Source organism: Sarcophilus harrisii, chromosome 3 (assembly GCF_902635505.1).
Source record: "Sarcophilus harrisii chromosome 3, mSarHar1.11, whole genome shotgun sequence".
Taxonomy (NCBI): domain Eukaryota; kingdom Metazoa; phylum Chordata; class Mammalia; order Dasyuromorphia; family Dasyuridae; genus Sarcophilus; species Sarcophilus harrisii.
Window position 1 is genome coordinate 13,067,060 of NC_045428.1, and position 20,936 is coordinate 13,087,995.

General features: G+C 40.4%; 1 protein-coding gene across 2 annotated transcripts in view; it reads right to left on the bottom strand.

The window, feature by feature from the left end:
- The window catches only part of DHX36 (DEAH-box helicase 36), a 44,512-nt gene extending 25,289 nt beyond the window's left edge, over positions 1-19,223 (bottom strand). The window contains exons 1-6 of one of the 2 annotated variants that reach the window (XM_031957544.1): positions 18,910-19,223; positions 14,374-14,498; positions 13,239-13,491; positions 7,428-7,466; positions 4,496-4,666; positions 1,044-1,123 (exon numbers count right to left, since the gene is read on the bottom strand). In XM_031957544.1, the coding sequence (XP_031813404.1) occupies positions 1,044-1,123; positions 4,496-4,666; positions 7,428-7,466; positions 13,239-13,491; positions 14,374-14,498; positions 18,910-19,134 (893 nt within the window). In that variant the 5' untranslated portion in view covers positions 19,135-19,223. Of the gene's footprint in view, positions 1-1,043; positions 1,124-4,495; positions 4,667-7,427; positions 7,467-13,238; positions 13,492-14,373; positions 14,499-17,890; positions 18,874-18,909 lie in introns of those variants that run through there. The other variant, XM_031957545.1, reaches the window with a different exon arrangement.
- Positions 19,224-20,936: the final 1,713 nt, after the last annotated feature.

Here is a 20,936-nt window from a genome sequence, read left to right on the forward strand (position 1 = left end):
ACATGATGGCTAAGCAACAGAACATAAATGCCAGAATATTTCCATGGCAAAACTAAATCTTTTTTTTTTTTTTTAATTAATTTTTTTTTTCATAATTATAGCTTTTTATTGACAGAACCCGTGCCAGGGTAATTTTTTTACGTTATTCCTTACACTCACTCTGTTCCGACTCTTCTCCTCCCTCCCTCTACCCCTTCCCCCAGATGACAAGCAGTCCTATACATAAAACTAAATCTTTAAACACAATTTTTGTCAAAATACAAAACATTTCTTTGATTTCTTTCAAGGAGACACATATATTATTTAGGGTTACATCCACATCCATCAAGTAGTACCTGAACTATTTTTGTTAATTGTGGCTACATACATTGTTCAAAACCAAAACAATCCTTTTCTTTCAGAAGTTAAAAATTTCTCTTATTCTGTCTCTAATAACCAAAGTGAACACAACCATGTTAAGGTTAACTTTAATCCTAAGAAACATGAAGCAACACTTAAAAGGCTTTCCTTGGTGTCTAGTTTATTAACTATAGAATGTCAATGACAAAGGACCCCTCTCACATTACACAAACGCTCCTTGGCTAAGTGGCTGGATGGTGACACCCGTAACTCTTCATGTCACCTGAGACCAATCTTGAAATGTCAAGTATTTTCAAAGTTTGACACAAGGTAACCTGGGCTTTCTCTACATTTGGGACAGTGTGGCAAGATGAAAACAGTGGTAGTCTGTACTTTCTGGGAAAACAAGCTATCTGGATCCAACACTACTTCCTAGAAGGGCAAGGGCTACTACTGGGAAGCAAAGGCTGACATGAAAATATGAGCTGGACAAGGCACAAAATACAGAATCGCTGCTCAGGAGTATGCTGAGGAAGCCCTGGAGCTTCCTGAGATTTATGTGTCAGTAGGGGTCAGTATTATAGGTAGCCTCCCCCTCCCCATCACCCCACTGGAGTGAAGGAGCTTCTTAGAGTCTGCATGCTCTATATGTTTGGGATCACGAGTGGTCTTTCCCTGGAAATCAAACGAGAAAGCCCCTTTACCTCTGGAGGCGGATCTGGTACCCAGTACTGTGGCCGCTGCCACATGGTTCGGCTCTCTCTGTGGCCACTCTCTCTGCAACCTTAAATCCAAACACAAATGCTGGTGACATACAGTGACCTCTAGAGGAATGTCAATGACAATTTGGGACTTGGCAGAAAAGTACACATATTGAGTCAGACTTCCAGATAAATCTAAATTTTTTAAAACAAGTTCTCAAAAACTCCCCAAAGCTATCATGAACACTTCCCATTTCAACCAATGTAGCTGATAAGAATGGGCATTAGGGGATAAAAATATCACAGGCCAAAAAGCTAATTTTTATGAAAAATCTAAACTTGCCTATGAATTGATTTCATAAGTCTGGAAAAAAACTTTATCCCTTGGTCTACAAACCCACACTAATTTTCCGAGGTATTCCATGGACAACCACAAAATATAGGGTTGATAAGAAACCCCAATCTAAAGCTATTAACAAATATCAGGGTTAAAAACATATTTACCTAGAGAAAGGGTTCTTGCGCACATCAAGTCATCATGATAGCTTCATGGATTTGATGAAGAATGAAACCCAAATTTCAATAGATATGCTGCAATTTGTTTAAAAAATTATAAGTTTTTGTAGTGAATGGTGGTGGTCTACTTTTAAAATTATATACACACATATGTATATACATATGTGTATAAAATGGGTGTGTGTGAAGGAAATAAGAACAGAAAATCCTGTAAGACAGAGGTTCTGAATCCAGGGTCTGAAGTTTTTAAAAGAATATTGTGATATTTTTATTTCAATATAACTTGTTTCCTTTGTAATCTTATAACTTTTATTTTATGGATGTAAAGACATGATATCCCAAGGAGGGATCCCTAGGTTGCCCCAAAAAGAAAGTCTATTTTCAAAGGAGACTTGAAAACTGTTGGCTTGACTCTCTGTGGGGATAAAGAGGAGCAGGATGCTGCCTACAGAGTGAGCCGTCCAGCCAAGGAAGGTCCTCTGCTCTCCAGGACTAACATGACAATCAGCCATAGGTCAGGCAAGCAGACATTTCCCGATTCGTTCTCTGTTGGACAATAGCTGAGAGAAGCTAAATAAAACCTTGGCTGCCATGAGCTGTTCTAGAAAGGCACACTGACAGGCTAGCCAAGGACTTACCTTTTATGATTGTCAAGTCTGACTTTTTAACAGTTTTCAAAAAAATTTAGTAAAAATGATTATATATAGTCACACCGTCTGAAATTAAGTACCCCAGCCAAAAATTAATTATTTTTTGATGACTATGGGTCATAATCAAGAATAGTAACAGTTGGGAGATTCTGACAGGATCTACTGAGATAGGCAAGCATAGATGTCCCTTGGCAAAGTGGACCCACATTGCTGTGGTTTTAGAATTTCTTTTCCTTTTATAGTTTTTCTGTCTCTTCTTACTTTAATATATTTTTATTGCTTTTATTTGTATGCAAATCTCTAACAGCCCTCTCTTTTCACGGGCACCAGATACGCAAGTTGGACATGACGAATTACTGATACTTGGGTTCTCAACTTGCTCCCTCATTCTCAGCTGTGTGAAAAGGTGAAAGTAGCAGACGGCCAAGTGATATAATTATTTGACAGAAAGACTTGACTGCTCCTGACATTAGTATCAGCAGCAAAATGAAAGATGTGTCATATCCCAAGAGAATAGAAGTAGTCAGGGTTTAAAACTTAAAGTCACTTTGAAGGGAACCCAGGACAAACAAGGGTAATTTAATCCCCCTCCCTCTCCTTTTGCTACTTCACACATCACTGATCTGCTCAAACACAATAACCTCAAAAAGGCCCGACTCACTGGGGCCACAGTGCTTTTTCATTACTTAATGGAAGGAAGAAGATGGAAAATGCAAGATTTTGTTTTTTTGTTATTTTAATCTGCATAAATCTAACTATTTGTTAAAGAGGGGAAATGATCACTTTGCTTCTAGCCTTGCAGTATAGCATTTCTGATTTTTGCTACAAACACACCTTAGAGCAGAATGTCCCAAAGTCAAATAGAGCAGACAGGTTTGGAGGCAGAGGGCAGGTGGCAATCTGGGCTCTGCTCTTCATTAGTTGTATGACCTCACATGTCACCTGACATCTCTAGATTCTAGCTCTGTAATCTGAACATTAGGTGGATAAGATGGTCTCTAAGACTGTTTTCAACAACAATAAAATACTACAAGTCTATAATTAGTTAGGTAAATTTCATTAAAGCAAAAATACAGAACTATGAACTAAAGGAAAGAAAAATATCCTAAACGTCTTTAAAAAAAAATTCTATGTACATATACACACTAATGATATAGGGTATCCTTTTAGCTTATAGTTATAAGTAGGTCCCAATGTAGTATCAAACATATTTATGGTACATAAAATATATATACGTACAACCCAACTATAAGTGATTTGGCCTAAAACTAAGAATATAATAATAAGATATATAAACCATTCAATTAATAATATTAATGTTCACATTCTCTTTTATAAAAGCTCCTGGAAATATCTTTTAAAACAAGATTTTTTTTTTTTTAAAGAGATTTCTTGTTAAGTTTTTAGTAAGGACCCCTTTTCAAAAGCACTATGTGGATCATGGTTTAGATATGGGCAGAAGAAGGGACAATGGGCAGAATCTGCAAAGAGGAAATGTGGCTCAATGTCTAAAGAAAATGATTGAGCTGCCCTAGAAGAGAAGCAGAGCCCATCTCCTGGAGGGTTTCAAGAAGAGGGTAGATGAGTATTTGTGTAGTAGTTGGAATAAAAATTTTTTAGATACGCGCTGGGTCAGACAGTTGCTGAGCATACATCCAAATGTAAAATTCTGGGATTCTAAGCCATGCTGCTCAACATCACTCTTCATTACAACTAATTGGGGTGCTTGTGAGTCAACTATCAAGTACACAAGCAATGTCAACTGAATGCAGCATTAGCAAAAAGCAGGAGCTGCTTGTAGTTTATGCTGAATTTCACAAAATGTACTGTAACAGGCACATCATAAATTTAATAAATACACAATCTGCTACTTGTTTACAAACAAAAAGATTTATCTTTTGTTCCAAAATATTAAAACAGAGTGATTCTTTGTGGTCTTTATCACCAAATGCTTGCTATCTTAGTTTTTATGGCAGCAAAATCTGAGGATGAAGTGCAAATTCTGAGGGGTTTGGGGGGTAGTAAGAGGCTCCAGGTTTGTGACTTTATCACTAGATCCGACAGATTAGTGTCTGTTCCACACATTCTGATCTCAGGATCTCCCTTAATCACTAAGAAGCATCAGCCAAGACTTACACCCAAGGCATTCTGACTGAAGGTGGCTCTCTGCCCGCTATACCACATGGTATCTTCTTAACCTCACATTCAGTTAAGTGTTTTTGGAGTCCTTTTCACAAGAAGAACAGAAGTATCTTGCTATAAGATATTTTAAAATGGGACATCACTTACCGAAATTGCACTGATTCTTCTGGGCTGTGTACACACTATCCGGCAGGCGGATCCTTTTCCTCTTTCGATATAGTCATCTAGGATGAACTGGGTAACTTGGGTGGTTTTCCCACAACCAGTCTCACCACTTATGACAGTAACCTGATTGTTATTTATCAAATTTACCAATTCCTATTTGAAACAGAGGTGGGAAAAAGAGAAAACAGTAAAGACTTCCACTCGGAGGGAGAGCACAATCCAGCAATTAAAATGCCTTCATCATTTGAAGCTAATGTAATTTCAGTGAACCATTAGCACAGAAATATGGAAAACTGCTTCCCTTCTGTCAAAGACAATTCTCCTGTCACCTCCAGCCCAACACAGGATGCAAGGTCAGAGCAGTCATGTGCCAAAGTCTTAAGAGTTTCTCTAGCTCTCATTCGGTCACTCAGTGAACAAGCATTTTGGAAGCACCTGCTCTGTGCCCACAATGGAGAACTCGGCTTCCAAGACATGACAGATTAGAAGTCACCAATTAAAAAGGAAGCTTGCTAGCAGAAGCCTGCCTGGCAGAGGTAAGAAGTGATGGCTGCAAATGAATGAAAATCCAGAAAACCCAGACAATAAAACTCAGCATCAAAAGATGAAAAAATGTGGCACATTCTGTATAGGAGAAAGCAGCCCTCCTTCCTACCTCTCCAGGAGATCAATGAATTATAGTGAAGTACAATAAGAGTGGTCATCTCAAGGAAAGCTTAAGCATATTCAGTGGCTTCTTATTTGGAAAAATTTCCTCATAGAATAAGTTTTTCAAAAATGCTTACAACAATTGACATAGGAAATTTACTTAATAAATGCTGTGAAAAGTTGGCTAGAGAAGATCCTGAAACAATACTGTTTATACATCAAAATTTTCACCCTCTTAATAATCAATTGTTCAATGTCAAATAAAAGTATAGCTCTGAGTATTTGTGAAAATTAGTTTGTTAAAAAGCCTTAAGACTAGATTCAATAATTATGGAATAAAAGTCATTACAGGAGAGGTAAAGTAAGAAGAATCATTCAATTAGGTTCCTATTTGTCCCTGGGGAGACAACAGAACAGAGACTGGAATCCAAGATTTGGAGAAATGATAGTCTCATTAAGAACCAAGAAAAGGAAGGATATTTAGAAAACCTGAATCACTGTGTTTGTGTCCCTAAAATAAATGAGTGAAAGACAGAGTGCATGTGTGTGTGCATGTGTTTATCTTTCTCTCTTTCTCCCTTTTGCTCTCACACTTTTCCAAAGGAGAGCCAGCTTTCATAAAGCACTTGTTATATACTAGACACTTGCTACGGAGCACTTTCCAGGCATTATCTCATTGGATTCTCACATTAACTATGTAAGGTTTGTGCTCTTCATAACCTGTGACCATTTCTTTACTGTGTTGTTGCTCAATCATGTCCAACTCTTGGTGGTCCCATTTGGGGTTTTCATGGCAAAGACACTGGATTGGTTTTGCCATTTCCTTCTCTAGCCCATTTTACAGATAAGGAAATAGAGGCAAACAGGGTTAAGTGACTTGCCCCAAATCACACAGCAAGAAAGTGTCTGAGGCCAAATTTGAACTCTGGTCTAAGTTAATCATTCCATCCACCGTATCACTCAGCTGCTCTGATTTTCTTTATATGTATGTTTGTGACAAAAGAAAAAAGAGCACAAAAGCACACATAGAGGCACAAAGGATCAGGGAAAATGCCAGAGAGAAAAGCTTCCAGCTACTGCACAAAAGCACACATAGAGGCACAAAGGATCAGGGAAAATGCCAGAGAGAAAAGCTTCCTGCTACTTCCTGGGGTCTGGAAGAACATCTCCAGACCCCAGGACACTTCCTAAAAGTTGTTGCTGCCACCTGCATAGTTCCTGCCTGAGAATTCCTTTGACATCCTGTTCACTCTACTCCCAGAGCTGCTACACATGGTAGGGCCTGGGTGCTGGCTGTCTTCTCAACATTATCTGACTTCCTGGCCCTGGAATTCTGTTCAGTAACAACCAGTTTTCAGTATTTCAAAACATTTGTTTAGGAAAAAAGTCAATGTTAGAAAGATGAGTGTTGTTTTTCTAAAACTACTATTTATGTGAAAGAAAAAATGTTTTGATAAATTTTTTCCAGATAACACTGTGTTTCCAATGCTTGTTTTCAAGTGCTAAATGACCCATTTCTTTAATGGATTCTGAGCCATACCTTTATTCAGCATTCATGTCATCTGTCTTCAGATTAAAGTTTATACTCTTTGTTTAAAATCAATCTAGTGCCTCACGTAATGCTAGAAACCAATGTATCTACCATGTTGATTGGAATTGCTATCACAAAATCTATCAGCTTGATACTGGCAAACCCTATTATATACAATACTAAACAAAAATAAATGTTCTTATTTGTATTTTAAAATAAGTGCAGTTCACATTGGGGGGAGGGAGGGAGGGAGAGGAGAGAGAAAGAGAGAGAGGGAAAGAGAAGGGAAAGAAGGAGGGAGAGAGGAGAGAGAGAGAAAGAGAAGAGGGGATGGAGGGGGACAGAGGGAGGGTGAGAAACAAAGAGAGACAGAGAGAAAGATTCCACATTACTTTTTTGGAATTCCTCCCAAAATAATTATAGTTAAAAGTTAATTATTGGGCTCTAATATAATTGCCCATTTAAAATTGAATATTTTTCTATTTTACAACAAAGTAAGTAGTTAAATCTCATTGTCTGGGATAAAACAAGAATTGTACATAGAACTCAAAGCAAATTAAATAGCTGTATTTGGACTTACATTACTTTAACAAATAAATTTATTTACTGAAAAAGAATTCTAGATCCCTAGAAATCTTATTAACAAAAGCTCCATAATCTCTTATCAATTCTTGTGGATCGTTATCAATTTTTTTTAAAAGACTTTGTAAATTAAATGCGTAGTAAATAATTTACCTTTTGCATTCCATATGAGGGCAGCTTCTCCCGGAAATGCTGAAATGAAAACATAAAACACATGTTGTATAAGTGGCCAAGTCTCACATAGTAGTCCCTAATGAAAAAAGCAGTCTCATGAAAACAAACAACAGTCACCATTAGTACAGTATGCCAGTATGGCAAAGATGTGGCCAGCTCCTTAAGGTTAATGGTATTTGACCTATTTTCAATACAATATTTTCAATTCACTCTCCACAGTTTTTATTTCACCCTAAATGAACTGCAGTGCAAAGAAAAGACCCCAGAATCTGAATCAGTTTGATAGGGATGAACCTCAAATCTGCCTTTGTGACCTGGGCCAAGCCCTTTAATCTCTCTGAACCTATTTCTTCATCTGTTAAATGAGGCAGAGGGCTTAAAAGAATGAAATTTCTAAAAACGCTGTGAGAACTGATTCAAGAGTGCTAAAGTAAAAAAGCAGAGGGATGGCTATTTACATTCTATACATTGCATATAAATTGGGTACCATAGGGAATATCTGCAATGTAGAAATAATCATATATATAGTACACTTAGCCATTCATAAAATACAATTATCTAAGAAAAAAGTAAATAACTATCAATCCCTCACTGACAACTTTTCTGGTCTCATAGATCTACACAGAAATGCACAAGTGTGGGTAACAAACAAGATAAACTAGAAAGCCTCATGTAATCATACAAATTCAACCTCATGGGAATCAAAGAGATTTGGGAGGATAAAAGCAGTGACTGAATGATGACTTTGGAGAGACACTTTTCCCCAAAGAAACAGATTAGGAAAATTGTTAAGTAGAGAATCGTCTATATATAAAATACGTGTGAAGAAACATGGCAGCCTGGAAGGAAGAACATGGCACTATGAAGGATGTGAAGAATATTATCATCTAAATGTATTACACAGGACCTAGGAATGACACAAAAGAGCTAAGGACTTCCTTTTAAACGGCTCTTTTGAAACTCTCTCTGCCAAATGTGGAGAAGCCCATGATGACTTATTTGATAATTTCATCCTTCAAGAAGTAGAGAAATCAACAACAGAAATTCTATATTGGATCCAATTCTCAAAAACAAGATGAAACCTCTACTGGAGGAGAAAATAAATGCAGTAGAATGCATACTCCATCCGGGAATTTTTGATAAGGAAGGAAAAGGAAACTAAGACTAGTCTGACATACACCTCAGATTTTGTGGAAAGAAATTACAAAGGGTTCAGAAGAAAAGACACAAGAACTTATAGACAAAATGCTACAGAATATGTTGAAATCAATTCAGGAAGAATAGGAAATTCTCAAAAACTTTGTGATCAAAAAAACCAAAAAACCCAATTTTGATGAAAAAAAGAAAGAAGCTGAATACAAAAAACCAAGAACTCACAAAAAAGCCAACTTCAGTATTTATAAAGCATATGAAAACATGGCATTACCTTTTAAGAACAATGAAAGAATTCTCAAGTTACAAATAAAATAGGGCTCTAGAGGAAACAAATGATTAAAAAAAGAGATTTTTGGGGTTCTTTTTTCTTTAAATTACTGGAGGAGGACCAAAGAAAGGAAGTGAGTAAATAAGGCACAATGATAACAGACAACAGAAAAACAGAGTTTGTGCTTATTCTCTCTGCCAAACAGAATGATTTTTGGATAAGAAATAACTAGCTACCAATAAGGAAGATTATAGTAGCCGAGTTTCTGGAAGTGCTTGATGATTTTAAATCAGTTGGTCCAAATGAAGTATCTTCAAGGGGACTGAAAAACCAGGGAGATGCCAGCTGAGTAACTGACCATGGTTTCTGGAAAATACTCTGAAAACTGGAAAGCAGCAGAGGTGCAGGAAGATTATATGGAACAATGCCATCTGTTTTCCAAAAAAGAGAGGAGAAGAGGAAGTATGGAACCAACATATCTGCTAATCTTAAGGCAGGGAGCCAGTTTTCTGTTACTGGCAAAATTCTAAATTATTAAAGAGTTGGTAAATATTTAACGAGAGGAGTAATGACAAGAGCCAGCTAAATCACAAATAGCTCATCTGTTTTCTTTTCTTTTCTTTCTTTCTTTCTAGAATGGCAGATACAAGGAAAGCTGGGGCTTATCTGGAAATATATGATCTAGGTCAAGGCTTCCTAAAGTTTTTCCACTTGTTTCTGCCAAGAAATTTTCATGCAATCTGTGCATATAGGTAAGATAGGTACATAAGTCAATTTACTGATAATAAATCATAATTTTGCAATCCCCACATTCAGTTATGAGAGTCCACATAGGGTTACAACTGACAGTTTAAGAAGCTGGAGGCTAGGCAATGGTCCTATTAGATGTATTCGAAAGCACCGTGGAAATGGAAAGTGTATTAATTCTGGAAACAAGAAAACTTGAGTTTAAATCCTACTTTGTCTACTTAACACCTGTGTCACCTTGGTGAAGTTCTACTGTCCACCCTGGGCCTCAGCATTCTTCTCTCTAAAAAAGCAATGAAGGGGTTTTTTCTTGCTCTAGAACTATGCCAGAGGTTTTACATGAACAGCCTGTCCACCAGAGTTCATGGTTCAGCATCAGCACAGGAGGAGATCTCAGAATAGAGCTGTGCTTGACCTGGGCTGTTTCAGACTCTTCAATGATGTGGATCATGGGAGAGATGAAATCCTTATGAATTGAGGAAATACCTCAAAGCTGGGAGGGTCAGCTAACATACACATTGAGTGAAGAAATTAGGATCCATAAACAAAAATCCCTGCAAGCTTGGATAACAGGTTCAAAATGATTAAATGGAAAAAATGAAAAAAAGAAAAAAACTAAGTTCTATGTTTGGTTTTAGAAACAACTTCCCAAGCACAAGATGGGGAAGGTCTGGCTAGACACAATTTACCTGGGGAGTGGGGGTAAAGTCTAGAGATTTTAATGGTCAGTATAGAGGCAGGAGTGTAACATGATAGTGACCTCTGCTCTGGCTGCTCTCCATGCTTTCTCTCCTCACATCTGCCTCTTGACTTCCTTCAAGCCTCAACAAAAACCCAAGTTTGATTATTACAGTACCTTTCCTCTTTTGCCTATTGTTCCCTCCATTTAACTGTGAGCTCCTCCAAAGGCAGACTGTCTTTTACCTTCCTTTCTATTTCCAGTGCCAGACACATAGTAGGTGCTCATTAAAAGCTGACTGACATAACAGGGAGAGCTAATGAGGTCTGGGCCTTCATTCCAGGAATAAGCAGATTCTAATCTTCCTTTTCTGACCATGGTGGGAGAAGGATGGTCCATTCTCAGTGCCAAAATATTAGGTCACTAAAAAGCGGCAGTGTTCAAGACAGGTTAATCAAGATGACGAGAGAGAAACACATCATGCTTTACAATGGAAAAAGGAAGCAGATGCATCTGGATGATCAAAGACTTAAGGGTAACATAATAGCTGTTATCAAGGACAAGAAGAGCCAGGACAGTTTATTTTGAGGGCTAAACTAAAGAAAGAAAAACTTGTACAACAATTAGAGCTTTTCCAAAGTGGATGGAGTCAGAAGTCAGAAACGTCCTTCCTTCATTGGCTAAATAGATTGTGGTAATAATTATTGCTTAGATAATTGGCTGATTGAGGTAAATTTCTGAAACTCCTTTCAATTCTTATTCTGTGATATTAAAATCTAACATTAAATGCATGTGTGGTTCAAATGACCGAGGGCCAATAGCTTTTTCCAGCCTACGCAAGCACCTCTTTTGATCTGAGCTCTAGCAGCTACAGGTGAGTATCCTCAATAAGAAATAATGAGGTAGATGGTTTGCAAGCTGGAGCTTCTTTTTCTAGGGAGGAGCTATTCTAGAAGACTCTCCCAGCTGGATCCACTGATGACAGAAAGACTTTCTACCACCACTATAAGAGTTAAATGGGGGAAATTTCTCCTCTAAATACTAAGTATCTCTTTTTTTGGTTTTCTCACTATTCTCTCTCATTCTCCAGCTTAGGAATAACCCTTCCTCTCTTTTCTCCAAATCCAAGGCTTGTTTCTATGTTTTAATCCTCTGACCTATTATTGCCAATGCCACTAAATTCTAGCTTAGTTTTTTCTTTTCTTTTTCTTTTTGCTGAGGCAATTGACTCGCCACAGCTAGGAAGTGTTAAGTGTCAAAGGCCAGATTTGAATTCAGGTCCTCTTGACTTCAGGGCTAGTGCTCCTGGCTGCCCCTAGCTTATCTTTTCAACTTATGCTTTGTTGTTTCAGCACCAAGTTAAATGAGAACCATATTTATAAACCATATTTATACATACTGGATTTTACATATATTTTAACATGTAAAATATATATTGGATTGCTTGCCATCTAGGGGAGGGGATGGAGGGAAGGAGGAAAAAAATTTGAAACATAAGGCTATGCAAAGGTCAATGGTGAAAATTATCTGTGCATATGTTTTGAAAATAAAAAGCTTTCTATCCTGCTTCTAGGAAATGAGTTCTCTTATTTCCCTAGGACTGATGTCCTGCTGTGTATCTTGGTTGTCTAGACTCCTTTATGCCCAAGGTTCTGCCTTGTGTACTTCCTTCAGGACTGAGATTCTGTGCCTTTTACCCATAGTCCTTTCAGTCCTTAACTATGAACCTTAGTCTCCAAGACAAGAGGCCTTGGTTACTTCTGATCATTTTAAAGAATTCTAGACTTGGAGTCAGAACAACTGAGGTCAAACAGAAACCACCATCTGCCAAGTAGGACAAATTACTTCACCTCTCTCTCTGAATCAATTTCCTAACTGGTAAAATAAAGGGTTGGAGGAGATGATGATCAAGGTCCTTTCTAACTCTACCACTTAAGGCCCCAGAAGCCTCCTGCCCGATGTACAGAGCCCCACTGATTCGGGCTGCCTGTTTTAAAGGCTTTAATGGTATCTAGGTACTGGCCACCTTCTGGTCTTTGTCATGACCTCTCCTAGCACTGACTGAGGCCAAATCAGGACACTTAGGGTCACCGATCATGTAAGTCCATTTGTTCCCATCCCCAATTCCTCAGCTAAATTCTTTCTTCCAGAGTCCTATATACCCCTGGAAAAACCAATGGATTTTCCTGTTTGGGGCTCAAGATTCACCACTCTTCTACCCTCTGATTCAGCAGCCTCAGTAGGGTTCTTCTCCCTCCTTCTCCCTCCCCGCCCCCAATTGTCTATGAAAAAAAGTCAACTGCCCTTAGCAAAGCCCTGACTTGCCCCATCTCAATGGGCAAACGAGCTCCTAACTTCCAGAGCTTTACTGTACCTATTTCTTTCCTATCTTCTTCCTGAGCTCTTCAGATTCATCTTAGCAGATTATTCTTCCCAGAAAACCAATGCTCACTATTAACAATCTGAATCCTTTGACCCATCACTGCTAGTGCCACTAAATTCCAGCCTGTCTTTTACTGTGTAAGTAACTTATTAAAGTTACTGTGTAACTTATTAAATATAGTTATTTATCAAATTATTATTAAAATTTATTAAAATATTATTAAATATCACCTTAACATTTTATCACATCTATAACACCTCCCTACCTTCACATCTATATCACCTACCTCCCTCAAGTCTGTGCACAGACTTGAGGAAGAATTCTTATCCCTAAATCTCAACTCCCCCAGAGAGATAAAGGCCTTGGGAGATCCATTAAGATAAAGACACTCATTCAAAATGTTTCCAAGTTCTTTACAAAACATCTTGCTGCCAAACTTAATCACAAAGTGTTCTTGTATCTCTCTTTTGGTGGAGGTAGGGAGAAGAGAGTCAAGACTATAATATAAAAGGAAATTTAAGGTTAAAAAAAACACAAAAAGGTCACATTTTCCATTACCTGCATTTCAATATAGCGGGGATCAGACTTCTTTCTTTTCAGATCTTCCTTAAGTAGCTGGTCTAAATCCACATCTGGCTCATTCTCTTGCAAGAGATATTCAGAATCTCTATCTACAAATGATTTTCCCCTTTCAGTCAATTTCTTGCCTCGGTCTACAAACTTCTTTTCTTGGTCCAAAGGTTTCTTTTCCTTTTCCAAAAATTTCTTTTCTGAAGGTGGTTTGTTCTGGACAGGAATTTCAGTGCCATATCTGTTTTAAGATAAATTGCATAGTTCAATGAATCAATTTAAGCTTTGGGAGAAAAAAAATAACAAATAAAAAAACTATAACTTTTTTAAAAAACGCAATTGAGACATGCACTTTTGCAACATCAAATGCAAAGGGGAATTCCCAACATCAAATGACTTATTCTTGTTCAGGAAGACTGATAGTCCTTTGCCCCTTCTCTATCCAATCCACAAGGAATAGTAATGCCCTCCTTAAAATTAAGGTGCATATTTTTAAGTTGCCTTTTTTGCAGTATTTATTGTAGAATACAGGCCAAAAGTGGCAAGAATGGGAAAGTGTAATAGAATTATTAGTCTATATTCTCTGTGGACTGTGAAAAGATAATTAATAAAGCCAAAAGTAAATTATTACAGTACATACTCACACTCTTTCTCATATGGATGTATGGTGAGTATATGCCCATGCATGCATACATATACACTCAGCATATATAACAATTGTGCCCTAAAATGTGTTCCTAGAGAATCTGCTATCTCTTAAGCTAACTTTTCCTTTAAAAATCATGCACTGAGTATAAGTCTTAAAAAGTCCTTAGGGATGTTCAAAGAACACTCCATCAGAAAAATTCTGAAACAAAAAAGATACTTAAAAAACTCCGAAACATATAGCTCATTTGTTAAAAATTAAGAAAAGTTCTCACCTGCTATAGTCCCTGACCTATGCAAGAAAAATGATTAACACTGTTAAGAACTGGTCTTTGAAGGAAAAAGAATATTTATCTTTGCTGAACCATAATGTGTGATAATAAAAACTAGCACTTTTAAACTGCAATTCTTGTTAGGCCACTGCTACTAAAGACCTGTTGTTTTCTACCCATTTTTCAAAAGAATAGTTTTTTTTTACCCATGATCCTCAGGAGAAAACCAGGATATCTGCGGCTGAGAATCTTTATCATTCTTAGTTTGGACAGAATTCAACAGCTGTACAATTTGTTCTTCTCGACGTTCATCCATACGCACTACAGCTCTCTTTGTTATCAGGGAAAAAAAAAGTTTGTCACCAACATTTATACAAAATGAACAAATTTCAACCACTGACAATACTTTTTTTCTCTTCAATTATAGTTATGAGTTAAACAAATAATACACTTCTTCCCCAAAGCCCTTTCCCCTCCTTCTATTCTTTTTCCATCTTAGATTTTCGCCAATCTCCATAATTAAGTGAATTTATAAGATTTACTTTATTTTTCTTATTAAAAACAAAGAAAAATCTTATTAAATCTCTCCTTCTTTCCTAAGCATAAAGAGACCTTACCCAAGTATCTGGTCCAAAGTGGAGAAGTTATCATTTCCCAAGGCTAGCATCAAAAATATTAATCAAAAGACAAGTTTTCTCCCAAGGGTCACTGAAAGAAAATCCTTTATTGTTAGTGAATAGCAAAGTTCACTTCCTTTCAACTAACTTGGAGAAGTCCAACGATCCAGTTATAGAGAATCAGAGAAAATTTTTGGTTAAGGAATTGTTATCTGGTACTACTGGAAACTCTACAGGTGGCATATCTAAACAACTGGAAAAGTAGGAGTTGGGGGTGGGGGCAGGGGGAAGGAATAGCTCCAGGAAGAATATCAAGAAAGGTAGAGTGCAAGAGTGCAGAAATGTCTGATGATTGAGAAACATCAAAAGATCTGGTAAGTAAGTAGGATCCAGACACAGGAGGATTAAAGGGTATGCAGTTTGACAGCCCTTTGGGCATAGTTTCAAATTGCTTTCGAGAATGGTTAGATCAGTTCACAATTCCACCAAAAATGCATTAATGACTCATGATGATGTAGACAGAGTGAGGACAACAGGCAAAAAAAAAAAAACAAAAAACAAAAAACAGTATGAAAAGGCAGATAAAAGTTACACTGTTGCTTCTAGAAACAAAAGAACAGTTCAGCATCCCTTGTCCCTCTTGGAAGCATTCCCTGATCCTCACATCTACTTGTTTTTTGCTTCAAGTATTCTCTCTCCTCTGATCTCTCATAGTAACTTGTAAATCTCAGGATGCCATATTTGATATTGATCGATAAGCAAGATATCCAGGAATACAACAGGAAGGTGAAGGGCTTTCAATCTATGTCATGAGTTATCAATTGAAGGAACTGGGGATTTTATAATTTAAATGAGAAACTTAAGAGGGACATGACAGGGATATTTAAAGAGCTTTCACTTAAATGGAATAGATCCATGAGGGTAGAAACCAGAAGCAAAACATGGAATTTGTAAAGAAGCCAATTTTGCCTTAATGCCAGGAAAAATTTCCTGACAATGAGGCCAAAAGAGGCTAAATGTCTACAGAGATGGGACGTTTTCCCTGCTGAAGGTCTTCAAACAAAGGCCAGAAGACTACTTGTCAAGTATGTCACTGTAAATACTAGTTTTGTGTATAGTTTGGATGAGATGATATAAAGAGATCAATATCTAGCAGGGTCTCTCTCTCTCTCTCTCTCCTTTTTCTACCTCTTGCCCAAGAGATTCATTTTTGTTACTGTGATTTGTTCAGAAGGAGGCAAGGCTCAAACCGCACTACCCTTGAGGCAGCTTCTTGGTCTATCGACTTTGACCAGGTCTGCTCATGCAGGGTCAGCTTCGGTCAGCCTTGAGGTAAGATCACACACGAATCACTGTTCCAGAGCAAGAAAGGAGAGGGACAACTTCCACAGTTTTATGCTACAGTAGCTTTTCTGCATTGGGGCCAAATAAACCTCTAACTATTTGAAGACCCTCGAGGGCTTCTTTGCTTCCTAATATCTAATCTGAACAAGAATAGGCTGAGTCAGGCCTGCCCATCTTCAAACTCTGAGAAAAGTACAACTATAATCAGGACACCTAGATTTTTGAGTCTGGCCAAGTCATAACCTCTTAGAGGCTATTTCCTCATTTACAAAATGGTGGTGACGATACTCCCCAGAGCTGTTAAGAGCAAAATACTTTATAACTCTTCAAGTCCTATGTAACTAGAAGTTTTTCCTATTATCTTAAATGAAAGATGTGCAATGGGGCTTCACTCAAGTTTTTGAAGGCTTAGGTTTCTTTTTCATGTTTGCAACATCCCTTCCAGCCACTAATTCTCATGAAAAATTAACATTCTTAGACTGTCAGATTAATTGCATAATGAAAATATTCCAGGGAAGATTGCACCGATAATGTGGGTGAATGCTAGAAGCTTTTTAGCTGATAATTCTTTTATAGTCATCTTAAAGTTCAACTGAGGTAACAGAAATGAATCACAACAAAGTAAAATCCCCATCTATTTGGGAGAATGAATCATTTTGAATAGACAATGCTTTAAGCACAACTTTATAAGAAATTTCATCAATTTGGATTTACAATACTCCTTAAATACATTCCGTAGGTCAGTCTTTTTGATTACCTGATTCGTAATTATGAATTTTAATTACAACAAAATGTCAGGGAGGCTCTCAAGCTGTATGGAGATGCTGAGAATTGCTTATCCCTACACTAAATGGTCCCAGATCTCTGGGACATATCTTGTTATCAGCTGTTGTTCTCATTACTACTCCTGAGAACTGTCACACACAAATATATATACATGTATAAGCACTTTCTAATTTTCTGTTTTTAAACTATTTTGGGATGGAAAATTCATGAACCAAGTTTTCTAATGAAATAAGAATAAACTTATTCGTATGAAACTTATTCTAATGAAATAAGAATAAACTATCTTGAGGAGCTGTCCCAGGAAGATACAATGTCTAGGATGGAGTGCATGGACTTGGTGCCGTCTGTCTGCTCAGACATTTTGCTTGCTTACTTCCTACTTCTTGAACATGTCCTAAATTAGGATCACTAAAGGTCCCATGCAGATAATGCCAAATCACATAACAACTATGCAAGCAGGCATGGTGATGAACAACTGGCATCCCTGAAGGCGGTGAATCGCTTGGGTTCCAGTTCTAAGTTGCAGAAGAATACTTCCTGAATCCAGCACCAATATGGGGAGCTCTGGAAGGACTGGATCTCAGTAAGAGAGAGCCAGAAACACAGATCTGCGAGTCATGAGCATCAAGAGGATTCAGCCCATGAGTTCGTGCCACTGGAAAGGATGAGCAAGAGTACGGAGAAGAGCGCCCAGGACAAAACTTACGGGCACAATGAGAGAATGCTATACAGGATCCAGCAAAGGAGACTGGGGAGAAGGGGCAGAACCTTTTAATAATAAAAACTGGACTAAACCTTTGAAGCTTTCCAACTTCTACTGCTTTATTCACGTCATCATCCTTGATCTTCGGGAACTTCGCCACCCACAAAAAGTCTACCAGCCAATTCATCAGCATCTATCAAGTACCAACTGTGTGTCAAGCAAACCTCTCCTTTTCTAAGAACTGTTCTCAAATAGCAGGCACCCAGGACTGACCTTCTTCCCACTCCGATCCAGTCTCCCCTCACTCAGCTGCCAGGGGCAGATGTAACCACGTCACTGTGCCAATCAGCAACATCTTCATCAATGCCAAGGTCACATACACACCCCCTTGGATGGCACGGAGAGTCTCTCCCTATGCTCCCTCTGGGCACCGGCACACACAAATCCTGTCCCACCTCCCGCACAGACCGCGGAGGGCGTGACCGCACTTGGGAGAGCTCAGCCGCATCCGGGGGCTTCAGGCTTCTCCAAAACACAGGCCCCGACCGGGCCCCTCTGCACGGCCTGCCCGTCACGGATGGGGACGTGGTGGCCCCAGGTGCCACCCGGAGGATGGCAGTGCGAGCTCAGAATCGAGGCTCACGAGGGGACCGCGAGGAGGAGGCCTTGGGGGACAATCTCCTTTGGGGCCTCTTCCCTCCTGGCCAGCGCCAGGTCTAAACTTGGAAGAGGGACCGGGGAGACAGGAGGCTAAGATGACCAGGCCCTGCCAGCAGGGGGGGTCTGCCCGGAGGTAGCCGCGGATCCAGGCCTAAGGCTGGACTCTCCCCATCAGGGGAGGGGGAAGAAGAACCCCCAGTGACTGGGGTCACTTCCACGGCTACACCTCCCCCTCTTCCAGAGCGAAAACTGGGGGTGCTTCCACCCCGGGGCCTGCATGAAGCCTGGGGGCAGAACCGGTCCGGGTGGGATGCAAAGCGAGTCCCCGCGCTGCGCTGGCCGGCCACAGATGTAGAACCCTTCGGCCCTCCCCCCGGGGCGGAGAGGAGGAGAAGGGCCAGGCTGACCAGGAGTGCAGGGCGCTTCTACAATAGGACTCCCGAGAAGGCGCCGAGGGGCGTGAGGGGCGCTGTTACACCGGCCGGGTCCCAGGCGCAGTAGCCTCTCCCCGCCGTGGGGCCGACGCTCCCGAGAAAGGGTGAAGGAAGGGAAAGGGCGCTTCGACGGGGGCGGGGTCCCAGGGTGCAGGACCCTCCGCCGAGACGCCGTCGCGAGCAGGCCGGGACTCTCACCTCCTGGCGCTCGGCGTCCTTGCTCTTCTGGCCCTGCTTCCTTGCGTACCAAAGGCCTATTTCGCGGCCCTTCAGGTGTCCGGGATGCCGGCCCCGGCCTCCGCCGCCGCCGCCGCCGCCGCCCCGGCTTCCGCCCCCGCCGCGGTTTCCTCCGTACCCGCCGTTGCTCGAACCGCGGGGCCCGCCACCATCGCGGCCCCAGCTCTGGCGGTGCTCGTAGCTCATCGTATAGACAGAGAAAAGCCCCTCAGGCAGGGACCGGCAACGGCTACAAATGGCGCCGGCGCCCGGAAGCAGGTCTCGCGTGCACTTCCGTTCCGCTTCCGGCGCCCAGCGCGAGGCGAGCGCCGACGTCGCGTCACAAGAAGCGGTCTCCGGTGACGCAACAGCGGCGACGAGGAAGGGAGGAGGCGGGGCTTAGGGCGAGCCCTTCGGCGCCTGCCCGGGGGGGCGGGGGCGGGGGCGGGGCGGGAACGCGGCGCGGGTTGCGCGCGCACCTCAGGAAGCTCAGCGGCTTCCACGCCCCGGCTCTCCGCCTGCAAACTGCAACATCGGGAGTTCGAATCTACTTGGTGCGGCCGAGAGAGCCTTCAGTTTATATTTTTTGTGCCCCGACCTTTTGGGCATTAAATTGGACTGAAACGTGCACCGCTTCTCACAATGCATAAAACAAAACGCATTTAGGTGGAAATAAAGACGTTTCTCTTCTAATCCCCCAATTCCATCCTTCCCTAGAGGAGGGTCCGTAGGGTCCAGGGTGAAATGGAGTTTATTTCAAAAGGATTCTCTCAATCAAGTGACGTCACCCCGTGTGCCCTCCTTCAGCCCTTTCTCCTCTCTTTCCAGAGGAAAACCCCCAAAGTGCCAAGGGCGGATCCAATTTCTGCAAGTCTACAAAGTAATCACATGACTTCCTTTAAGTGCAATAGGATTACGGGATGTCTTTCAGTCTGGCTGCCTCCTACTGTCGGTGATGGACTCTGCACCCGATGCCCCTCCCCCTCTCCCAAAAGAAGGGCCCTAGAGGGAGTCATGGAGCGACCGCTGACCATGGTGCTGAGCTGGCTCATTGCTGAGAACTATGTCCCACCACACAGAAAATCCCCTAGAAGCCCACGAATTAGTCATATTGTGCATCAAATGCTTTTGCCTCCTAGGGGAAACAAATAAACAAAAACTGAAACAAGATGTGACAATTCTGATATAATCCTAATGAAAAGGAACAGGAATTCTAAACATAAAAAGTAATGATTCTGGAGATTCACAAAGCTAAAAGCCTTACCCGACCGCCAAGGACAACAGAGCCGGTTCTCCATTTAAATTCATTAAAAACATGTTCTAAAGCCCATTTTGCACAATTAGGAAGTCAGTTAATGAGTCAACACGTGTTAGTCGGGAGTTTACTGTGCAAGCAAGAGGAGACAAAGACAACCCTCTGGCTCCATGAAGAGAGAGAATGGAGATGGAAGAGACTGTGAAGGGGGAGTGGATGACGCTCGGCCGCTAATAGGAATTAGGAATGAGGAAAAGGGAAAATTCGGATTAATTTCTAGCTTCTGAAAATGGTGCCTGGAAAAAATGGTGACACTCCTAGAATCAGGCGTGAAAAGCGCTCCAGCATTGGCATCAGGAAGATCCGAACACCAGCCGTGTGACCCTGAGCAAACCCTGCTTGCCTCTGTTTCCTCCTGTGTAAAATGAGCTGGAGAAGGAAAGGGCAAGCACTTCAGCATCTCTGCCAAGAAAACCCCAAAGTGGGTCATCAAGAGTCCAACAGGAGGGAACAGCAACAACAGAAAGGGAAAAAAATGGGGGGGGAATTTAAGGAGGAAACATGAGTTTCCAAGGAAATATATTAAATTCAGTTTTGGATAGTTTGAGTTTGTGATGTTTCTGAGAAATCCACACAAATGATTAGCATTTCTATTGGTAACAAAATCAAGCAGAAAAAGATAGAAATAAAAATTCCATTTAAAATACCTACAGAATTTATGAAATGCTTGGGAGTTTATCTATCAAGTTACAAT